The sequence below is a fragment of the Hydra vulgaris genome, chromosome 13, assembly GCF_038396675.1.
Source record: "Hydra vulgaris chromosome 13, alternate assembly HydraT2T_AEP".
Lineage (NCBI taxonomy): Eukaryota > Metazoa > Cnidaria > Hydrozoa > Anthoathecata > Hydridae > Hydra > Hydra vulgaris.
Genome location: NC_088932.1, coordinates 54,418,403 through 54,440,000, shown reverse-complemented (window position 1 = coordinate 54,440,000; position 21,598 = coordinate 54,418,403). Strand labels below are relative to the sequence as shown.

Below are 21,598 nucleotides of genomic sequence, written 5' to 3'. Positions count from 1 at the left end.
TATGTTAAAACAATTATAATTTTTATATAAGAAAATGATGCATTCATGACTTAATACCCACTTGAAAATATTTTTAATGCTAATTCAGCATTTTCTACCAATTTTTGTCTAATAAAAGTTTACACTTTAACAAAAAAAGCATGGAGGAGGTAAGCATTATAAGGTTTGTCTGATTGGTATGACCTCAGGTGATGTTAAAGGAGAAAGACTTTCAATGTTTTTAATTAGAAAAATAAAATCTCCTGAATGTTTCAAAGGTGTAAAAAAAATTCCTTGTTGCTAAAAGGCCCAACCTAAAAGTTAGATGTCTGCCGAATTATTTGAGGAGTACAGTATCGGACAAAACATGGTAAACAAACTCAAATTCAAAACAAAAGTTGATCAAAAACTAAAAAAAACTAGTAAAATAATTAACATATTATTTTTTATGAAGTTTATTATGTTGTCAGCAAAATTTAAAACTTTTGAACCATACTAAAAATCACTAAAAATGTTTTATAACACATTTTCCCTAACAAACTACATTTTTCTTTGGATGAAACAAGGTGGATATTATTTTTCAAAAAACTTCAAAAATAAACTTAATATTTGGTAGGAGTTTCTTTACTTTTAATTACTGCTTTCATTCTTCGAGGCATAGACTCAATTAATGAGTCAACAGTTCTCATATCAACCTCTTGCCAGGCCTTCTCGATTTGTTCAAATAATTCCTCACTGGTCTTCACATTTGCACGCTTAATCTTATTGTCAATTATTTTCCAGAAATTTTCTATGGGATTCAAGTCAGGACTTTGCAGGCCACTCTATTATGGTGATATTCTTGTCCTTGAACCATTGTTTTACAATTTTTGACGTATGTTTAGGATCATTGTCCTGTTGAAAAATCCGTTTTAGGGGCATCTCCCATTCAGCATGTGGTAACATAACATCTTCCATTATATCTTTGTAAACAAAGCGGTCCATAATTCTATTAATTTTGTGAAAAAAACCAGTTCCTAGTGCTGAGAAACATCCCCACACCATAGCAGACGTTTCATGTTTAACACTCTTCTTGGTATATATTTTAGTATTGAATCTGGTGTTCTTCGGTCTCCAGACTCCCTTCTTGCCATCGCTTCCAAAAAGGTTATATTTTGATTCATCACTAAAAAGTATGTTTTTCCACTGGTCTACAGTCCAATTTTGGTGTGCTTTGGCAAACGCAAGTCTTAGCTTTCTATTCTTAAAAAAAGTTAGTGGTTTCTTGGCAGGCATTCGAGAAAACAATTTTGCTTTGTTAGCTCTTCGTCGCACATTACGATTAGAGATTTGTAGTTCTAGTTTTTTGGTTAATTTTATGGATGACAAAAGTGTATCTTTTTTAAGTCCTTTAACAATTATTCGATCTAGTCTTAGTGATGTTTTTCTTGGACGTCTGCCCCGATGGTTTGTTTTATAGCAGTCACGAGATCCAAATGATTTGACAGTTTTGCTTACAGTCGATTTATCCATATTAAATTTTCTACAAATTTTAGCTTGACGTTTTCCGCTTTTAAAATCATTAATAATATTTTCACATAAAACACTTCTTAATTTGTCGTAAGTCATTTTTAGTTGCAATTTACGCCATATTTCACAAGTTAAATCTATTTTTAGCTTAATTGAAAAAATAATTGGTCAGACTTCCAATAATTGGTCCAAAATCTATTTTATTATTTTAGAGTAATATTATGATAAAAGTGAAAGCAAAAGAATATGGTAAATTGAATAAAGACAATGAAATCATATAAAAAAAGCATCATTTTCATTTGTCCACCTTGTTTTGTCCAAGGAAAAATGTAGTTTGTTGAGAAAATGTGTTATAAATTTTTTTGTGATTCTTAGTATGATGTTTTAAATTTTGTTAAGAACATAATAAACTATTTAAAAATTATTATGTACAATTGTTTTACTAGTTTTTTTGAGTTTTTGATCAACTTTTGTTCTAAATTTGAGTTTGTCCACCATGTTTTGTCTGATACTGTATGTTGAAGGAATTATTTGAGGAGTAGGTTAAAAGTACAAAGATTTCAGAATATAATAGCTGCTTAATAAGAGTTAGTTGTTCTGCTCTTCCTAACAATCAAAAACTTGATTGGGTAGAGCTAATCTTTCTTCACTGAGTACAACCTTATCTTGCAACCTATTGATCTTGCAGTGAAAAAGCTCTCGTAAAATAGAACAAGATACTTAAGTTTTTTCTCTTAACTGCGATGCTTATGCTAACTAAGGCATGGAATTCTATTCGGACCAAACCTTCATAAATTGTTTCAAGAAATCAGGAATATCATTAGAAGCTAAGGAAGAGCATATAAATGACAATAATGATTCTAACTTAGACTTTGATGAAGAGGAGGCTGTAATAGGAAACTTAAAGATTTTAATTGTTCAAATCAAAATTTGATGCAGATTTCAACCTCACAGTCGACGTGTTAGCCATTATATGCCATTGATATGCAGCCCTCAGAATAATGAGGTAAATAAATTTACGCAAAGAAGTTACCAGAAAATATAGAAATGAGGTTTTTTGTCAACCACAAACACTGTGAAGTCGGCATTTGTGAATTCTGTCTCAAAATTTGAGGGCTGGACATGAATTTACAAACTAATAAAAGACAATCTACAGTTATTGACTTTTCTTTGAAAATGTAAGCATTCAAAACACATAACATATATATTGCATTAAGGCCTAAGAGTCACTATTTGTTTGTTTTTTTCATTATTTGTTACTTTGAACAGAATATCTGTCAACTTTCTATAATTTGAAAACCTCTTTAATTCAAACTTTTAGTTTTCCCCTTAAAATTTTACTGTAGTGTAAAAATAGTTAAAGCTTTTTTTTTTTTTTTTTTTTTCAGGTTTTAATCTTTTCTCAAATGACACAAATGATGGATATTTTGCAAGACTATTGTTATTTGCGTGGTTATGGTTACTGTCGTATTGATGGAACTATGTCAGTTTTAGATCGGCAGGAAAATGTATGACTTTATAATTTTTATAATTAAATTTATCTAATTTGGATTGTATTGAACCTGATTAAAAAATGAAAAAAGCTCTCGCACTTTTTCTTTTTTTAATCAGGTTCAATAAATGCAAATAAAAAATTGTGTGTAAATGTTAATCTTTAAAACCTCATTTTTCAAAACAAAAAAAAAATTTTTCAAGAAAAAAATTATATATATTTTAGCAGTTTTTTTGAAAAATTTCCAGTTTATAACAGCATTTTTATTTTGCTTTATTGTCAAGTCCTTTTTTCAACTTTTTTTTGTTTACTTGGCCACCAGCATGAGCATCAGATTTAGACCATCCAATTTGAGTATTCGAATACTTGATATTCGAATATATTTGCGTGTTTTTTTACTATTTGATATTCGAACATTTTCTCCAATATTCGAATAATTTCAAAAATGTAAAGGCAGAGTAAGCTTTTAAAAAAGTACTGTTATTTTCTCATTTTGCAAATGAAAAAAATATTTCTCTTTTTGCAAACGGAAAAAATTCTTAGAATTTTTATATAACCTTAAAGTGGAAAACTTAAATTGCATTTTTATATGGTTTTTATTTTGTGTGACATTATTTTTGTTTGCTTTTAGAAAACAGTCGTTTATTTAGATTGCTTAAAAATATAAATACATATTTGTTCCATAAAAAAAAATCTTAATAATAATCTTAATAATAATAATTTTTAATATTTTGTGAATAAATAAATATAATATACAATTAAATAAATATAATATAATATGCAATTTGTGGTTGCATAATTTGAAGTGGTAAGTTAAAATTTTTTAGATTTTCTTAGATAATTCATCTCTGGTTTTTTTAGCCATGTCAAAAAAATCCAAGGTATGGGAGTTTTTTAAGAAAGACGAAAAAAATATTGGTGAAGCCAAATGTGGTAGGTGCAACACGAATATAGGATGGAGAAGTTCAACTACTGCTATGATTAATCATTTGAAGCTACGACACAACATATTGATAATTAAATTGGTATCAAATGACAATGATTGAGAAAATAATATTCCTAAGAAAAAACAAAATACTGAAATAAGTAATATTTGGCCATTTGTAAAAAAAGAATCTTTAAATGAAATATTGTCAAAAGTCGCAGCTTTTGATGGAATGGCTATCACAGCAATGAGTAAATCCCAAGCTATAGCTGGTTACGTGCAACAAAAAGGTTATAAAGTGCCGAAAAGTCCGACAACTATTTCAAAATGCATCAATAGCTTTTATAAAGAAAAATGTGTTAAAGTGCGGGAAAAATTTGAAAAATTAAAAACAGCAAATCGTAAATTTGCTATTACTGTGGATGAATGGACAGATTGTACTATTTTACGTTATGTAAACGTAACAGCTCATGTGATTGGAATAGACTCAAATACAATTGAATGCTATGTTCTGGGTTTAACGGAAATAATTAAACAGGCAAATGCAGAAACAATTAAACATTTGGTTGAAGCTAAGTTAGCAGACTTTGGGATTTTCTTAAAAAATGATGTTATTGCATCTACTAACGATGCAGCAGCCGTAATGAAAAAATATGGCAATATATTAGGTGTTTTAAATCAACTAAATCAACTTTTAATCACGCGCTTCATTTAGCTGTGATGGATTGTTTTTATATACCAAAAAGTTCTATTCACAATGAAGTGTTTGACGATACCAAAGATTTTGTTGATGAAGATTTAGAAGAAGATTCCACAGAAGATCAGTGCTCTGATTACAATTTGGTGTTTATTGAGGAAGATGAATATGATATGGTGTTAGATTTTAATCAAATTATTAACAGGTTAAGAGGTGTTATAAGAATGTTTAAAAAATCGGCTACAAAGCATTCTTTTTTGCAACAAAATATAGCTCAAAAAATGGGTTAAAAAAAGTTAAAATTAGACATAAAAACACGATGGAATTCCTTGAGTGTAATGATTCGACAATTTTTCATTCTATCAGAATGTGTTAACAAATCCTTAGTCGAATTGAATATTGATCCAATTCCAGAAAATGATAATTTTGCGCTACAAAACCTTGTTGATGTTCTGGCACCAGTTGAAACTGCTGTTACTGAATTAAGTAAAAATGATGCAAATCTCATAACTGCTGAAGGAGTTTACAAATTTTTGTTTGAAAAGTTGCAAACAATGCAAACTAATATAGCAAAAAAACTGATACATGCGATCAAAATAAGGATGGATGAAAGAAGAGATCCAGTTTTAATGGCATTGATTATTTATCTGCAGGGCGGAAATATAATAAGTTCTAACGCTCATTTTAAATATGCAGATAATTTAATAGAATAAACATCACCAGTTGCAGTCGGATTGCAAAAAGAACTCCAAAATGCAATAAGTTCTATTACAGAACCAAAAAACTGTCATGTTAGCAATCGCAGCGCAAATATATTGAATTGAAGAAAGAATTTCGTCAATTGGATTCTTTTAAAAAACGGTCGACAACGCTTGACGTTTTGTATAACGCTTTAATAACAATACGCCCTACCTCAACAGCTTCTGAAAGAGTATTCTCAACAGCAGGTGCAATTAAAACAAAAAGAAGAACAAGTCTAAATTTCGAAACATTCAATTCTCTTTTATTTTTAAAATATGTTTTTAGAAAAAAAAATACATATATAAAATAATAAAATCGTTCAAAATAAAATAGAAAACACTTTTTTAATTAGATTATTATTATTTTTTATTTTTTTAATGTCTTTTAACTTTTTGATAAATTATTCGAGTATTCGATTACTCGAATATTTTCAGATTTTTCTATTTGATATTCGAATAGTTGAAAAGCTCGAATAGTTGGATGGTCTAATCAGATTGTATGACCTGTAGCCTCTAACAGTCCTGGATAACTTTTTCATATATTTCAGCATATTTCTCTCATTGCATCTTTAACACAACTCAAAAACATGTTAAATAAATTAAATGTCTGATTGGCATCATCCTAATTCACTTCTTCACATTTCTAACAGGCTTCCCGGCTACGTTAAACAACCTGACAGTGCAGCAGCATTAAAGTTTGCATTAGGCAAAAGAAAATGTAGTTACCTTGTTGATTTTGGGTTGGAACCATACCATGTGAAGACAGCTTATCTCTAAAGTCATCTTTTTTTTTCCACTAATTTTTGTTTTATTACATAGTAAGAGTGTGAATCCTCAAAAATGAACAAATAGATTGTGGGTACTTGAGTATAAACTCTGGTTTTAAAAGCTAGATATATTGATTAAAAATTCCTCTGATGCCCTATTTCACAGAATTTATTTGACAAACTCATAAAGCAACAGGTGTTCAATCTTGGAAAACTTTGGTATCAATGAATGGTCCTAATGTAAATTGTGAGGTTTTTAAAAATTTTAAATAAACATAGAAAGGAAAAACAATATTCTAGTATTATTAATATTGTCCGATGCAGTCTGCACATAGTGGTGTGCACATAGTGGTGTGCACATAGTGGTGTGCACATAGTTTCACACATTATGGTGTCTTACAATCTGCAATAAATTCCCAAAAGTCTGAGTCAGCAAAAATATTTCATACAATTGTAATATAAAAATATTTCTTGTTCTACTGTGCAATAGAACAAGAATTTGGCGTAAACAAGCAATTATTGGTTGAAAATCTGCTAGAGAGGTTGCTTGTTTCTCAAATAATAAGTTATGACCACATCAATTGTCATGAATTGTTATTCATCAATATGAGCTTCACAGTTAGCATACAGTGGGTAGAATGCAGTGTTGATAAATAACAAGGATCAATTAATGGTAGATGAAGCAGGCAGAAAACGTAAGTTTATTGGAAACAGAACAAAAATGTTGCATCAAGATTCTCAAATCTGATGTTGACACGTTGTGCATTAAAGCAGATTAAAAGAGAGGCTTTAATTGGGGATTATCTTGTTAAAAGGATAAAAGAGAGGCTTGGGGATTAGGGATTATCTTGTTCTCCTGGTTTATATTAAACTTCTAGTTATAATGGAATTCCAAATTTAAATTAGTATTTAGAGAAAACATAGTTTTCCGTAAATACTAATTTAAATGTATATTTTTGCAACATATTTCTTTTTTAACTTTTTCAGTCATTAGCCATACAAAAAATACAGTAAAGTTTCATAAAAATTAGGAAAGCTATCAGCTTAGAGCTTAAATTAGAAAAATATAGAGTATTTTTAAAATATGACCCGGACAATCCCTGTTTATTATCTGTGCAAAAGGAAATTCCTTTAGAAACACAATTTTAGATGAACATTTTATCTTCTTTTTTTTTCACCTGTTTTTATCTTCTTTTCTTCCTCATTTATCAACCAGGCTATCTTCTTAGTCCTACTAAGGTTACAAGCGTCCTACTAAGTCCTACTAAGGTTACAAGCGGTTAGTTATAGGAATCATAAGATTCATAGCCTGAAGATTTAATTTCCTAAAAAACAAAAATTATGGCATGCTCTGCGGATCATTTTTAAAATAGAAGTCAACTAGTTTGCAGTGCAACTTGCTATTACCTCAAGTACATCAGTTGTTGAATGTCCTATCATTGATGTCTTCTTATCAAACTTAGGGGCCTCCATTTCAATGTTGTACAAGGGTAATTCAACACGATGCATTTCAGCTTCATGGTTAGCCAGTATTTCTGCAGTCTTTTCTAGAGTGCTCTCATGGACCTCTTTGTTTTTTTACCAGTAAGAGCCTTCATAAAATAAGAAATGTGTTCCTCCAACATGTGTTACCTACAGCAAATCCAGAAGCAAGATAATGTTAAGTAAGTTTTAGTAATGGCTCTAGTATATACTCTAAAGTTTTAAAACCAGTTGTGTCACAGCATATAGTATCTGAAACAAAATGTCATAATACTTTAACATAATGCTTATACATTATACTTTAGGAGATTTAAGATCACATATGAAACTACTCCAAAAAGGACATCATTTGTGTTGTAAATATCAGGAATTGTAATACTGATGACTTTTAAAAGTATCAGTAACATTTAGAATCTCCTCCATGTCTTTGATCTGTTTTTTATTGAAGCAGCAGGATAAGCCTTTTTCTCTACAAAGTCTCTGTTATATCTTGCATTATCTGGTCTCTCGGAAAGTATAATTACTTTATTAGCTATATAATTAAATCTTTATTTATTCTTGTGTCATTTAATCCTTATTATTTTAAATAATTTTTCATTCTTCATATTACTTAGATCTCCAATCTTCTTGAACATTCTTTTGTAAATAGAGTTTCTCAACATAGGGACATACTCAAAATCCACATCTGCTTTATTGCAGGTGTGAATCTTGATTGGGTGTGTCAGGAATACATCTTTGTTGCATTTATAATCATCTGTATTCTATATTATATCAGTCATTATTGCAATAAAACGGGCTTCATTGCGAAAAAACCAAATACCCAAACCTCTCCTGAATTTGTGCAGCAACAATTTTTTTTTGGAGAAATAGTAGAGAGAAACATACCTAAAAAATTTAATACTTCTTGACACAAACAGTAAAATATAAAAATTTCATTGTACAATAAGTAAAGATGTTTTGATAAACTTAATATATCTTTATGTATCTTATGCTAGAGAGCTGGTTTGCGGGTCACTGGTTGATAGGATATTTAAGATGAAATAGGAGTCTTAGATTTATCTGTATCTTCCTCTTTTCTTTTTTATTCTTGGTTAAAATTATATAACATTAAATTAAATAATATTTGTTTAGTGAAACATTCAAGAGATATTTTTCATCGACAATTATAGAAATGTATTTCCAAATTATTAAATTTTTTAAATGTTGCAATTATTCCACGATTATTCCACTTGTCACATTTTTTTGTGCAAAAAAGAATATATGCACACAATGTGTGTGTATATATTTATATTTGTATATATATATAAAATATATATATATAATTTATATATATATATATAATATGTATATAATATATACATATATATGTATATATGTTTATATGTATATATATATATATATATATATATATATATATATATATATATATATATATATATATATATATATATATATATATATATTAAATTTATATTGTTTTATCTTTATTAGATAAAACAATTATAATGATATAAATTATTGTTTAAAATTAAAGTAATAATAAAGTAATGAAATATTATTTATTTGTACAAATTTTTGCATTTCAGATTAAAAAGTTCACAGACGAAAAAGAATTATTTATATTTTTATTAAGCACTCGTGCAGGTGGTTTGGGGTTAAATTTGATGATGGCTGATACATGTATCATTTACGACAGTGATTGGGTAAGTGTTATGGGAATAATCTTCAAATATTTTATTAAATGTTCGATAGTAAATCAGTATTGTGTATTTTTAGAATCCGCAAGTTGATCTTCAGGCGCAAGATCGATGTCACAGAATTGGTCAAACAAAACCAGTGGTTATTTATCGTTTTGTAACTGCAAACACTATTGATCAAAAGATAATTGAACGAGCTGCTTGCAAACGAAAGCTTGAAAAAATGGTCATACATGAAAGTAAACAATGTTTTTTGATTAAAATTTTTATAAAAATCAAAAGAATTATTGGATACATATATATTTTTTTCTTTTAGAAAATTTTAAAGGAGGAGCTCTTGCTTCAGCTATTTCTCCTCGTGAATTATTAGAGTTGCTTCAATCCAAAGATGCTAGTTGTTTTGATGCAGGTAATGTTATTTCAGACGATGATTTAAATAAGTTGCTTGATCGTTCAGATATGGCGACAGTGGCTGGTAAAAGAGATCAAGTAAAGAAAAATAAAGAAAAAAAAGTTGACAATAATCGTAAGATATTTAAGGTTATAGAGAATGTCTTTACGGATGATATCATTTTTTAAAAAGTAGGTTTCAAAAGATATTCTTTAGTATCAAAAGGTTATCATTCGAAGATCAATAGTTATAGAGAATGCTTCAACGTATGATCACATTTTTCTAAATGCATTAAAAAATCTTTGCATTTTGCTTTTTAACGCTATCTGTTTGCTTCTGAAGGTCCGCTCTTTAACCTGAAGCTTCTTCTGTTGGCATTTAGTTGAATTCCATTAGGAACTAATTAACCTTTCTACTTTTATCTCTTTTTTTATTTGTATCCAGTTATATTTATTTGTAGTTAAGTTTATTTAGTTACTTTATAAAAATGTAAATCTTGTAAATAAAAGTGTTGATAGTTTGCATTATTGAGGATTGTTAATAGTTATAAAGTAAACATTTTAAAGATGACCAAAATTTATTTATTACAGCAATGCTAATTAAAAAATAGTTTATTTAAAAATCGAAGATCAAAAAAACAAATATCAAATATTTGTATATTCAATTACAAAATATTGAATATTTCAGTATTGGTGCAACAACTGATTTTAAAAATCAAATAATAAAAAACTAAATCTTTTTCATACACTTTCCAAAAACGAAAAATTTTATTTATGAAAAACTTTTTTATTTAAAATAAAATATACTTAAATAATTATGTATCGAGAAGTCTAAATAACGAAAAGGTTATAAAGTAATTAACATTTAAAAGATTCCGTCAAAAGCGTTATATACCACACAGTAAACTATTTACAAAATGTTATAGCAATACGAAATAATAGTAAACTCGATTATTTATAGCAAGAGATGAAAACTTGAATTTCAAGATCTGATTAATAGCAATTAACTACCTAAGGTGGTACACCAGGGAAAAAATTAAACTTAAATGTCGTTTGAAATGTTTCCCTTTGATGATTATTTGTGTTAATGTAATGTTAAAAATATTGTTATAAGTAAAAAGAACAAAAAAAGTCTTGACTCCAAAGCATGACATCTTGATCTAGTAAAAGTTTATGGATTGAAATACCTTGTTATACTCCGATTGACCCATGCGTTTTCAAAATTTTTGAAAATTACTCTATTACAAAATCACTTGGAAAATTAAAAATTTTACTCTTCTTTAGTAGATTTATAGCAATAACTTTTTATCTAACCAAGTTCAAAAAAAAAAAACATGGGTCAGCCTTACTATTAGTAGTAAAAATAAACAAGTCCTGAAAATTTCATGTCGTAAACTTTAATTTTACTTAAATTATCGGTTTCGAATTTTGAAAAACGCTATAAAAAAAGCAAGAAATGGAAAAGAATAGATCATTTCGAAGTGTTAAAACTGCTAAAAACCATGTTGAGTAAATACGAAAAGCCCATCCTGTGACTTTATTTTTAATCATAAGGAGAAAATAACACTGACAGACTGCTTTTAAAATCAAATTTTGTAACGTAGAAAAGTTAATCAAAACGAAACAATATTAATGAGTTTAATGACTGATTTCGATACTATTGACAGTAACTAGTTTTTTAGCACTGGAACTGATGAAGATAGAGAAGTTAGTGACTGAAAAGTAGCATAATTTTTATTTAGACGGAATCTATTTTATTTTTCTTTTAATTTGTCTAGAGCAACAACAAAAAAAACAAGTAACAAAATTGTATTTATTAGCATTTTCTATATATTAGATATGGTTTGTGATTACCAAAGCAGCAGTTTAGATCGGGAATAACAAGAACAGTTTTTTCTTGATGACTTGAATGCTATTATCTCGCATTTAATGTTAAATAAACAAGTCTACTATTAAATAACTTTTATAACAAGTGAGCAACCTGTTGCTAGAGAGTTTGATATGGTAGCGCGGCTTAAGTAAGACAAAATTAGGCTATACATTAAAAGAATAAACTTTTTTGTTTTGTTTTTCAAAAAAGTCAACTTAAAAGATCAATCTTTTGTAATATTCAAAAAATTCAAAAAATTTTTTTTTTGCCTTTTCTTATCCTGGTGTATCAAAAAAAAATTACTTAAAATTTAACTAAATTCTTATTTCAAACTTTTAAAATCAGATCTGCGTTTTTACAAAAACTGGTAATCGAGTTTTATCTAACACATGAGCTAGCTCTTCTTTTTTTTTAGTTTACAATTATTAATCTATATTATATATATAAATATTAATAATTAATTAGTAATATAACAATATATAAACTTGGTATCTGAAAGAAAATCCAAATAATCTTGTCGCCAGAACCATATAGAATAAATCAAATGTGTATATATAATAAAATAAAAATACAATTGATTTAATAAATATTAACAACGTAGAATAAACAAAAACTAAAAATAATTTTACAAGTTATCCAGAGTGAAAATAATTTTACATTTCAAAAATATTTATATATATTGCCAGTAGAAAGAATAAAGTTTTTTAATTTAGTTTTAAAACGAAATTGACAAATCAAAATTTGGAACAACAATTTTCTTCCGAAAATACGGATAGTTTATACAAAATTGATGAAACTTTGTTTGACAAAAGGGTTTAATTAATAAATTATCATTTCGTAAAGTATATTTATTTTTAGCTTTATGGGTAAAAAGATCTTTAAAAATGAACAATGGTTGTTAAATTTTACAACAAAACATAAAATATTATAGACATTGAGTTCGTAAACGTTAAGTGCTTTAACGTTTTTAAGTAAAATATTTGAATCAGAAAAACGATTTTCAAAACATATTAAACGCATTGCGTGTTTCTGACTATGGTAGAGATTTCGTAACTTACTTTTAGAGGTACTTCCCCAAAACAATATTTACATTATTTATATAGCTATAAATAAATGAGTAGAAGAGTTGAATTAAATTTTGTTTACTTAGATAGTATCTGACCTTGTATAGAATTCCAATACTTTTGGCCAAATTAATAGAAATAAAATCGATATGATACTCCCATGTAATATTTTCATCAATGTAAATGCCTAAAAATCTTGTGACCGACTCCTTTTTTATTTCAATTTTATCAATAAAAAGTTTAGGTAAATTATTTGGTAAAAAACGCTTTTTTGCGAGGGAGTGGAAAAGGATCCATTCTGTTTTGTCAATGTTTAAAGTTAACTTGTTGCACTTAAACGAGTTGGAGATGTGATTGAGTTCTTTATCCATATTTGAAAAAAGCTCATAAATGTCACTATTTAACAGAAATAAATTAACATCGTCCACAAAAATGATACTCATAAGGTTAGAATTTTTATTTAAATCATTTATTTAGACTAAAAACAAAAGTGGGCCTAGAATAGAACCCTGTGGAACACCACATTTTATGTCAATTAATTTTTCATTTTGAAAATAATCTCCATAAAAAACAAATTCTTTTCTATTTGTCAAGTAACTTTTATACCATTTTATTAATTTGCCATTAATTCCGTAAAATTTGAGTTTTTTTAGTAGAATTTTGTGATCGATCGCGCTATGAAGCGAAAAGCTCAAAAAGTGGCCATAAGTGGAATTTTTTTAATACACCATTTCCATTAATTTTTTATTACTACTTATTAGAAAAAATGTCAAATGATAAGAAAAATATATATTTTGGTTCTCTCATGTCTACTAGTCAGAAAAGCATTTTTTCTTACCTAGTTGAAGGTAAAAACAGTTTGCTAAAATTCGCAAACTTTTTTTACTTTTCTAGTTTTTATTTTTTTACTCATTTAGATGAATTTATTGTTTTTTTTATTGTAAAGCTTTATTTAGGCATTCTTTTATCTTTTTCAAAAGTAAAAAGCCTTAAATATTGATTATAGCTTTTGCCAAACGAGTAATTAAAATATTAATTTTAATTACTCATTTGGCAATATATAAAATATAAATTTTCCGATAAATATTGTTGAAAATACAAAAACGAATCCAATAATGATGAAAACAGAAAAGGCCCTTGCATTAAAGATAATTTGCAATCTCAGTGATTTACAATATCAAGTTATTAGAAACTCTTCACTGAAACAGAATGCAGAGATAAACCCTTCAGTCAAAGTAATAATTGATGCAAAATCCAAATGTTATCCAGAAAATTTGGAAATTTTAGAAACGTCTGCCAAAGGTTATGTTCACTCAAGAATTATAAAAATATCTAATACAGAGTGTCTAGATGGATATAACCTGTGGAGTTCCACAGAGATCTATACTAGGACCCTTATTATTTCTAATTTATGTTAAAGATCTCCATGAAGTCTCAAAATTAACAACTATAATGTTTGCTGATGATACAAACCTATTCCTATCTAATAATAACATCAATAAACTTTTTTCTGAAATGAACATTAAACTAACAAAAATATCTGACTGGTTAAGTCAAATAAACTTTCACACAACATTGACAAAACTAAATGGATTTTCTTTCATCCACAATTTAAAAAACATTTACTTCCAAGTAATATGCCTCTTCTTCATATTGATAATATTCAAATAAAATGAGTAATTTTCACAAATTTTCTAGGTACCATTGTAGATGAAAATCTATCATGGAAGAATCACATTGGACATTTATGCAACAAAATTGCAAAAAGCATTGGAGTTTTATATAAAGCAAGAAGTGTTTTAAACAAACATTCATTAACTCAACTATATTACTCTTTTATACACTGTCATATAAATTATGCTAATATTGCATGGGGAAGTACCCATAAAAGTAAATTAAAGCCACTTTATTGTCAGCAGAAGCATATTACACTTCTTACAAATTTCAAAAAGCGTTTTACTCACTCAAGGCCACTCTTATTTAACATGAATGTTTCTAACATATCGCGAGGTTAGAATTATTTTGTTTTAACTCCATGTTTTTCCAAACTGAGAAAATCAAATTAAAAGTTTTAAAAGGACCTGTAGACCACTTAAACATAAAAGACGTAAACAAATTAGATTCATTTTAATTTCCCATACTTGCTACCACAGTTTAAAAGTAAATACTTCAAAAGATATAATGTGCAGGTATCTGAATTACCACATCCTGATTTGGAGATAAAACAATATAATACACACTTATTTTATAAAATACAACATTATTTTGTTCTATCTCCATTTTTTATATAAAAGTATAATACAAATTAGTATTTTGTATATATATTGTATATATTGTAGCAAGGTAAAGAACTGTTTGGCATATCTCTGTTTTATTGGAATAAAATCTTACTTTAACTAGTAAAAAAACTTTATAAATGCAATATTTATAAAGTTTAATTATCTAAAGTATGTACCAAGATTTTTACAAAAAAATAAAACTTTGGTTGAAATAAGCTCCAAGAACATATTATCCAAAATACATTTCACAGTGAAATGAATTTCAAAGAATAAATTCAGCAAGGTAAGCACATCTAGGTAATTCATTAAAAACAACAATTTCAATAAGAAGCCCATTTAACACCATAACATAAACATAAAACATAAATATTTTGACATTAAAATAAATTATTTTAAAATACTATTATAAAGTGTTATGTCTACAGCAGGCATATACTTGAACATACTTTGAAGGTCCTTAGTTTTATCATTAGAAATTTGAGCACACTGGTTTAAGACAGAAGCCATTGGTACAACTGCAAGAGGTCTTGCCACAGCTAATGAAGATCGTGGATTGTTAGGAAGACGCTTAATTCGTACTTCTGAACAAACATCAGTAAATGACTTTCTGTAGTATATATGATCTGAAAACTCTGCCCTGTAAATCAGATGCTTTATTTGGGTATAGGGAACAAGGTTATAATTAAAATAGCCTGCAATAGCTGAAAAATGCTTAAAATCCAATCTTTTCATTTGGTAGACAGAAAAAAGATTTCTCTTTTGAATATTAGCAATTGCTCTGATTAAACCAAGTGGACTAAATATTTCAAGAGGAGTTAGTGCTCTATCAATTTGACTATGTATATTGTCAACCTCTTGTATACTAGAATGCCCTGATTCACAGAACTTTTGCTCTATTACCCTGATTTTTGAGTAACGTATAAAAAACTCACGTAAGGCAATGGACATGTGACTATTTCTATTTTGAGGCACGCAGGAATCAAACCATAGTATGAGTTTATTAACATCTGGGTGGTCAGCAATTATCTTCTCTAGCAAGCATGTTACCCTACTTGCAAGGTCATTTCCTGCACGACCTGAAATGCTTTCATGCCAAAGCATACAATAACCTTTTTTATTTAGGGAGCAATGCCCAGTTAAATTATAAACTGAGAGTTTACGTTTGTAAAAAAATGCTCCTATGTTTGATTTTGGTAAACTTATTACATTTTCAAGGTCAATGCATACTACAGCTACATTTTTATCCTTAAGTTTGCGGTCTTTTTCACGTTCTGCTCAATTTTCATTCTTCAACATTACATGTTTGGAAAATTTTTGGGTTTGCTCCTCAGTTGGATTTACTACATTATGGTATTCATAACATGTATCACATAAATCAGTTTTTGGCTTTTGAAATTCGATGTTAAAGTCATGCTCAAATATGAATCTATACATATGCTTCTTAACAGGGGCAATATTCTTTTCTTTGCAATAGGTAGAGTAAAGTTCATACATTTTATTAAGATTTAAAAAAGCTTCAAAATATTCTTTTTTTGTTCTTTTACGACAGTAGTGTGATGGTACACGTGGAAATTCATTGATATGATCTTTAACACTTTGTTTTGATCTTTGATCAACAACCTTTTTGGTGTGTTTCCCCATTTTGAAAAGGCTAGGCTTCCAGTAGCATCATTCTTGTTTTCATGATGATAATAAACTCTTCTACTACTTATATTTAAAGTAGTGAGGTAAAATTCTTTACAAACTCGAGTTTGCAAATCACCAACAAAAAAGTTGTAATAAAATGAATATATTTTTCGCGAATTTTCATTGATGGTTCGATGACGTTTCTTCTGGAGTCATACAGAAGTTCTACTGTAGAAATGCTTTTTTTGGGTATCATCCATAGACCAAAAATCAGAAAATATATGTGCTCGTTCTTCGTCACTGATATGTTGTCTACATTTAAATTTACAAGAATTTAAACAGTCTTTTCTTGTGGTTACAGACTTGCAGGGAACATTTTCTCCTTTTCTATTTTTATAAGCTTGACCAGATTGTCTCAACTGCTTTCTTACATTCTGTATCTAAGTTTTAGGTTAGCCATTCCAGACAATTTTTTTATAATTCAAAAAAGCATATATAATTTATATCATTGTATAGAGCTTGACCTGACTTAAAAAATGGTCATTCGACCTTTGAAGTTAAGCCGATCCAAAGTTATAGAATTTTTTGTAGTGCAAAAATTGATGATTTTTTGACGAAAGGTATTGGGCTTAAGTATGGAAAATTTGCAGTGTTATGGCACCGAAAAAGAGAGTATTTTTGGATCATATTGACTTTTGAATTACTTTTGAACCGTTATTACATTTGATTTGAAATTTTCCATATTGATTCAACAACTATAAGAAAATAAAATACAAAAAAAATTTTTTTTAATTCTGTTGGGATTGCCCAGAACTGTCTATTTTACAGACTGAGGGTTTTTACTTATTTACTTAGTTTTGGTGCCATAATGACTCTTGAATAACTCTTAAACTGTTATTGCATTTAACTTGAAATTTTCCATATTGATTCACTAACTGTAAGAAAATAAAATACCAAAATATTTTTATTTAATTCAGTCGGGATTGTCTAGATTTGGGCATATAACTTTGAATATATTTGATATTTTTCAACCGTTATTAAATTTGACTCGAAATTTTTCATAATGGTCCCATTTTTATTCATCATGATGAGATTAACCAGAATCATCTATTTTACAGACTGATGGTTTTCACTTATTTACTTAGTTTTGGAAAATAAAATTTGGGGTTGTATTATTATTACACCATACAAATATGCCAAAGGAATCATGGAATCCAAATCATACATCATTTTGAAATTATTGTATAATTTACAGACCGGTCAGTAAATTACTGCAAAAAGGCATTGAAATCTGTCGAAATTATTCAGAATAACCTATTTAACAGACAGAAGATTCTTCAATAAAGTTAAAATTTAATTTTTAATGAAAATAACTTACAGCAAACGAACTTTCTGAAACTTGGAGTACTTACAACTGCAATAGGCAGGTATAACAGCAGAAATTATATCTAAAAATGTAAAAATATTATTATTAGAAACACAGATACACAATAACGTGTTAAAAATATTTTGTTAATTCATTTTAAAAATATATAAATTAAAAACATTTAAAACTAAATAAGCATAAAATAAGAAACTTACTCTTTAAGATTGTTTATGTGAACCAATGAAAACGCCCAAGATAAAAATAATAAAAGTAACATAAAAAAATGTTTTTATTCTAAAATTTCTTGGCTTTTAGTGAATGATTAGAAGTAGCAAGTTTCAGTAACGAAACAAACTAATAATCATTTTAAACAATAGACACCATTGAGAAGGTAAGTTAAGTTGTCTATCAACACAAAACATCACAACAATAACATCACAACTATATCATCACAATCACAAAACACACAGACCTTGTGGCACTAAACGCTCCTAATTCACACTAGTGTCGCTAAGTAATGGGTTAACTTTTAACCAAAACTAGTGATCATCCTGAAAAGCTTAAAGGTGGCTCTATTTGCATATGACATAAGAAACATATGGATTTCAATCATCTTGTTTTAGAACTGACTTGCTAACTGTTCTTACAGAATGGTACTACATAGCATTATGGTACTACATAGCATATAGAGGTGGTTAGGCAAATTCTACTGTCGTCTGTTAATTGTTATCTAGCTATATAAACTTCGTCTTGGCTCTTCCAGTAACTTCCAACTTTAAAAGTAGTTACCTCCTGATGCTTGCTCTACCCCTACTTCTATCCACAATAGTGAAATTGTTCCCAATCAAATTACTGTTTTTTTATCTTCTGATTTAATTTTGAATGATGACTTTTCATGCTCTGTTTCCTTTCATGCTAATGATGACTTTTCATGCTCTGTTACCCCAACTTCTATTGCATACATCCCTTTAGGAAATGGTTCTAAAAACTTTCTTATTAAAACGCAACTTAATTAAGAGAATCTCCCAGTTTCCAATTTGGATACTACCTATATTATCTGGTGATTTCACCTATCAAATAAAGAAATTTGTAACATGTAATTGACGTTTTTAAAGAAGGTAGATATATCTAATGGTCTAATTATAAGCAAGGTTTTTGAGTCTTTAATTAACAAACACTTATGCTCTCCTCTTGAATCTAATAACTTTCTGATCACTAAGGATTTCAATCGCCTCGTTTTACAGCTAATACTACCATTTATTCCTGCCTTGATAAGAACGCAACATTCCCTGATTGCTTGAAGGGGGCATTTGAGCTTGAAAAGGATCTCACTTCTGCTACAGCATGAGGTTCACAGTGGCTGGTGAACTTTAACTCATAGAAAACTTAATTTTTTTCAGCTAATCGTTATCGCCATAATTTATATCTTCCTATATTTATAAACAGTAATGTGCTCCATGAGTCATTTACCTTTTATCTTCTAGATTAACTCTTACTTCCGATCTTTCTTGGAAATCATGTATTAAATCCACTGCAAAATTAGCATCTGCTAAGTTGCATCTCTTTATTGTGCTTGCCACTTTCTTACTCTGGATTTTATTCTTTATCTCTATAAATCTCAAATCCTTCCTAGTATGGGATACTGTTGCCCTATCTGGGGCGGAACTCCCAATAATGCCCTTTCTCTTTTAGACAAGGTTCAAAAATGCATTGTAAACATAGTTGGACCTGCTCTTGCAGCCAACCTCCAACCATTATCACATCATTGTAATGTTGCTTCTCTTTCTCTTTTTTATAAATATTATAATGAACACTGCTCTAAAGAGCTAGCGTCTCTTGTACCATATACTAAAATTCATTGTTGTGTTACTCATCATTCTATTAAGTCTCATCCTTTTAATGTGACTGAAATTGTTATAGTTACAAAGACAAATAAATTTCGAAAAAAAATAAAAAATTAAAGAGAAATGTTGCTAACAAAACCTCAGATAAAAGGGTGACACAAGGTTAATAATAAAAATACAAATAATTATAGAATAGCAAGACCTGCCTCTGTAGCCAACCATTGTCGCATTGTCACAGTGTTGCTTCTCTTACTCTTTTCTACAAATACTATAAAGGGTGCTGTTTTAAGGAGCTAGCGTCTCTTATGCCATCTGCTAAAATTCATTCTCGTATTACTTATCATTCAATTAAGTCTCGTCCTTTTACTGTGACTGTCCCTAAGTGCTACAAAAACTCTTATTTGTGTGACTAATCATTCAGCATCTTTTTACTGTATATGTTCCTTCATGGTGTAAAAACTTTTTTTTCTTTAACAAAACATAAATATACATATAATGACTTACGCGTGCATGAATGCTGTGCCAGAGAACAGAGACATACATATAATTCCAAAAGAACACAGACATACATATAATGACTTACAGGTACATAAACAGAAACTTACATATAATGACCAGTATTATCACATGAAAATCAGGCCACAGTTCCAAAAGAAGACATGTGTATATTTCTACATATATTCCTAAATTATGGATAACATGTAAGCCACAAAAAACATGATGCATTTGAGAAGTTTTTAATTTTTCATTTAAAGGAAGTCGATCATAATTTTTAACAACAAAAGGTAAATATGCTTCTCTCCAATGTTTAAATTGGCTAAAAAAACTTGAGTTAAAGATTTAAATGAAAAAATAAGCTTCCGAAGATCATCCTCATAGTTTTCCTTTTCAGGAGAAAATATTTGAGACATTACAGTGAGTAAATTTTTTAGCTCTCCAAAATAAGATTGTGCCTCGCCTGAAAACATATCTTCTATCCCAAACGTGTAGCTTCCAGATGACGTTGTGACTTGAAAACTACCAATCTCTCTAAAATTATACTTTGTGCCATCTGTATGAAGAACATTGTGTGTACTATTCAATATAGCCTCTCTAACCTGAGCTTTTGATAAAAGGTTCATTTCACTAAAAAATTCAGCAGCCAAAGATTTTTTTGGAAGTGTGCCAAATGAAATTCCAGCCATTTTTTGTAGTACAGTTCTAATAACAGACTCAACATTGTTAACAGAAACATTTTTACTTTAAAAGGTCATAATATACAGAGCGAATTTCATCATTATATCTACCTCCTTCAAAAACATCAATTACATTTTTTTCAAAAAAGTTAACTCTTTCCTTTAGTTCTTCTGAAAGATTTTCAAAGTAATTTAAACTCTCCATTAAGATTGAATCATTTGTTTCATCAGATGTTTTCGAAACAGTGTTTTCAATTTTTTTCTTAAAATACCATGCCTTTTGTCGATCTGATTGTGAACGTTTTATAGCCAAATCAATTTCTTTTTCTAATCATAATTTTTTTTGCAACAATTGCTTAATCCCACAATCCTTTCTAACTTCTCTTTTATTGACATTTCTGACATTATATTTTGACAAGATTGCTGGATATTTTCTTTTATATTCATTACATCTTTTATTAATTTGTCTATTTTGTAATTTAAGATGATTAATTCTCTGTTTGTATTTTTTTATTTGATAGGTTAAATCACCTGATAATATAGGTAGTTTTTTATTCGAACTGGAAACTGGCAGATTCACTTCATTAACATGCGCATCAAGAAGAAAATTTTCAGAATCATTTCCTAAAGAGGTGTATACAATAGAATTTGGGGTAACAGAACACAAAAAATCATCATTAGCAATTTGCAAGTTTA

The 21,598-nt window shown here is 28.5% G+C and overlaps 1 protein-coding gene across 1 annotated transcript in view; it reads left to right on the top strand.

The window, feature by feature from the left end:
• Positions 1-10,203, top strand: part of LOC100213563 (lymphocyte-specific helicase) — a 52,348-nt gene extending 42,145 nt beyond the window's left edge. Inside the window, exons 12-15 of the mRNA XM_065816882.1 lie at positions 2,877-2,996; positions 9,178-9,294; positions 9,368-9,527; positions 9,605-10,203. Of these exons, the coding sequence (XP_065672954.1) occupies positions 2,877-2,996; positions 9,178-9,294; positions 9,368-9,527; positions 9,605-9,867 (660 nt within the window). The 3' untranslated portion in view covers positions 9,868-10,203. The remainder of the gene's footprint in view (positions 1-2,876; positions 2,997-9,177; positions 9,295-9,367; positions 9,528-9,604) is intronic.
• The last annotated feature ends 11,395 nt before the right edge of the window (positions 10,204-21,598 follow it).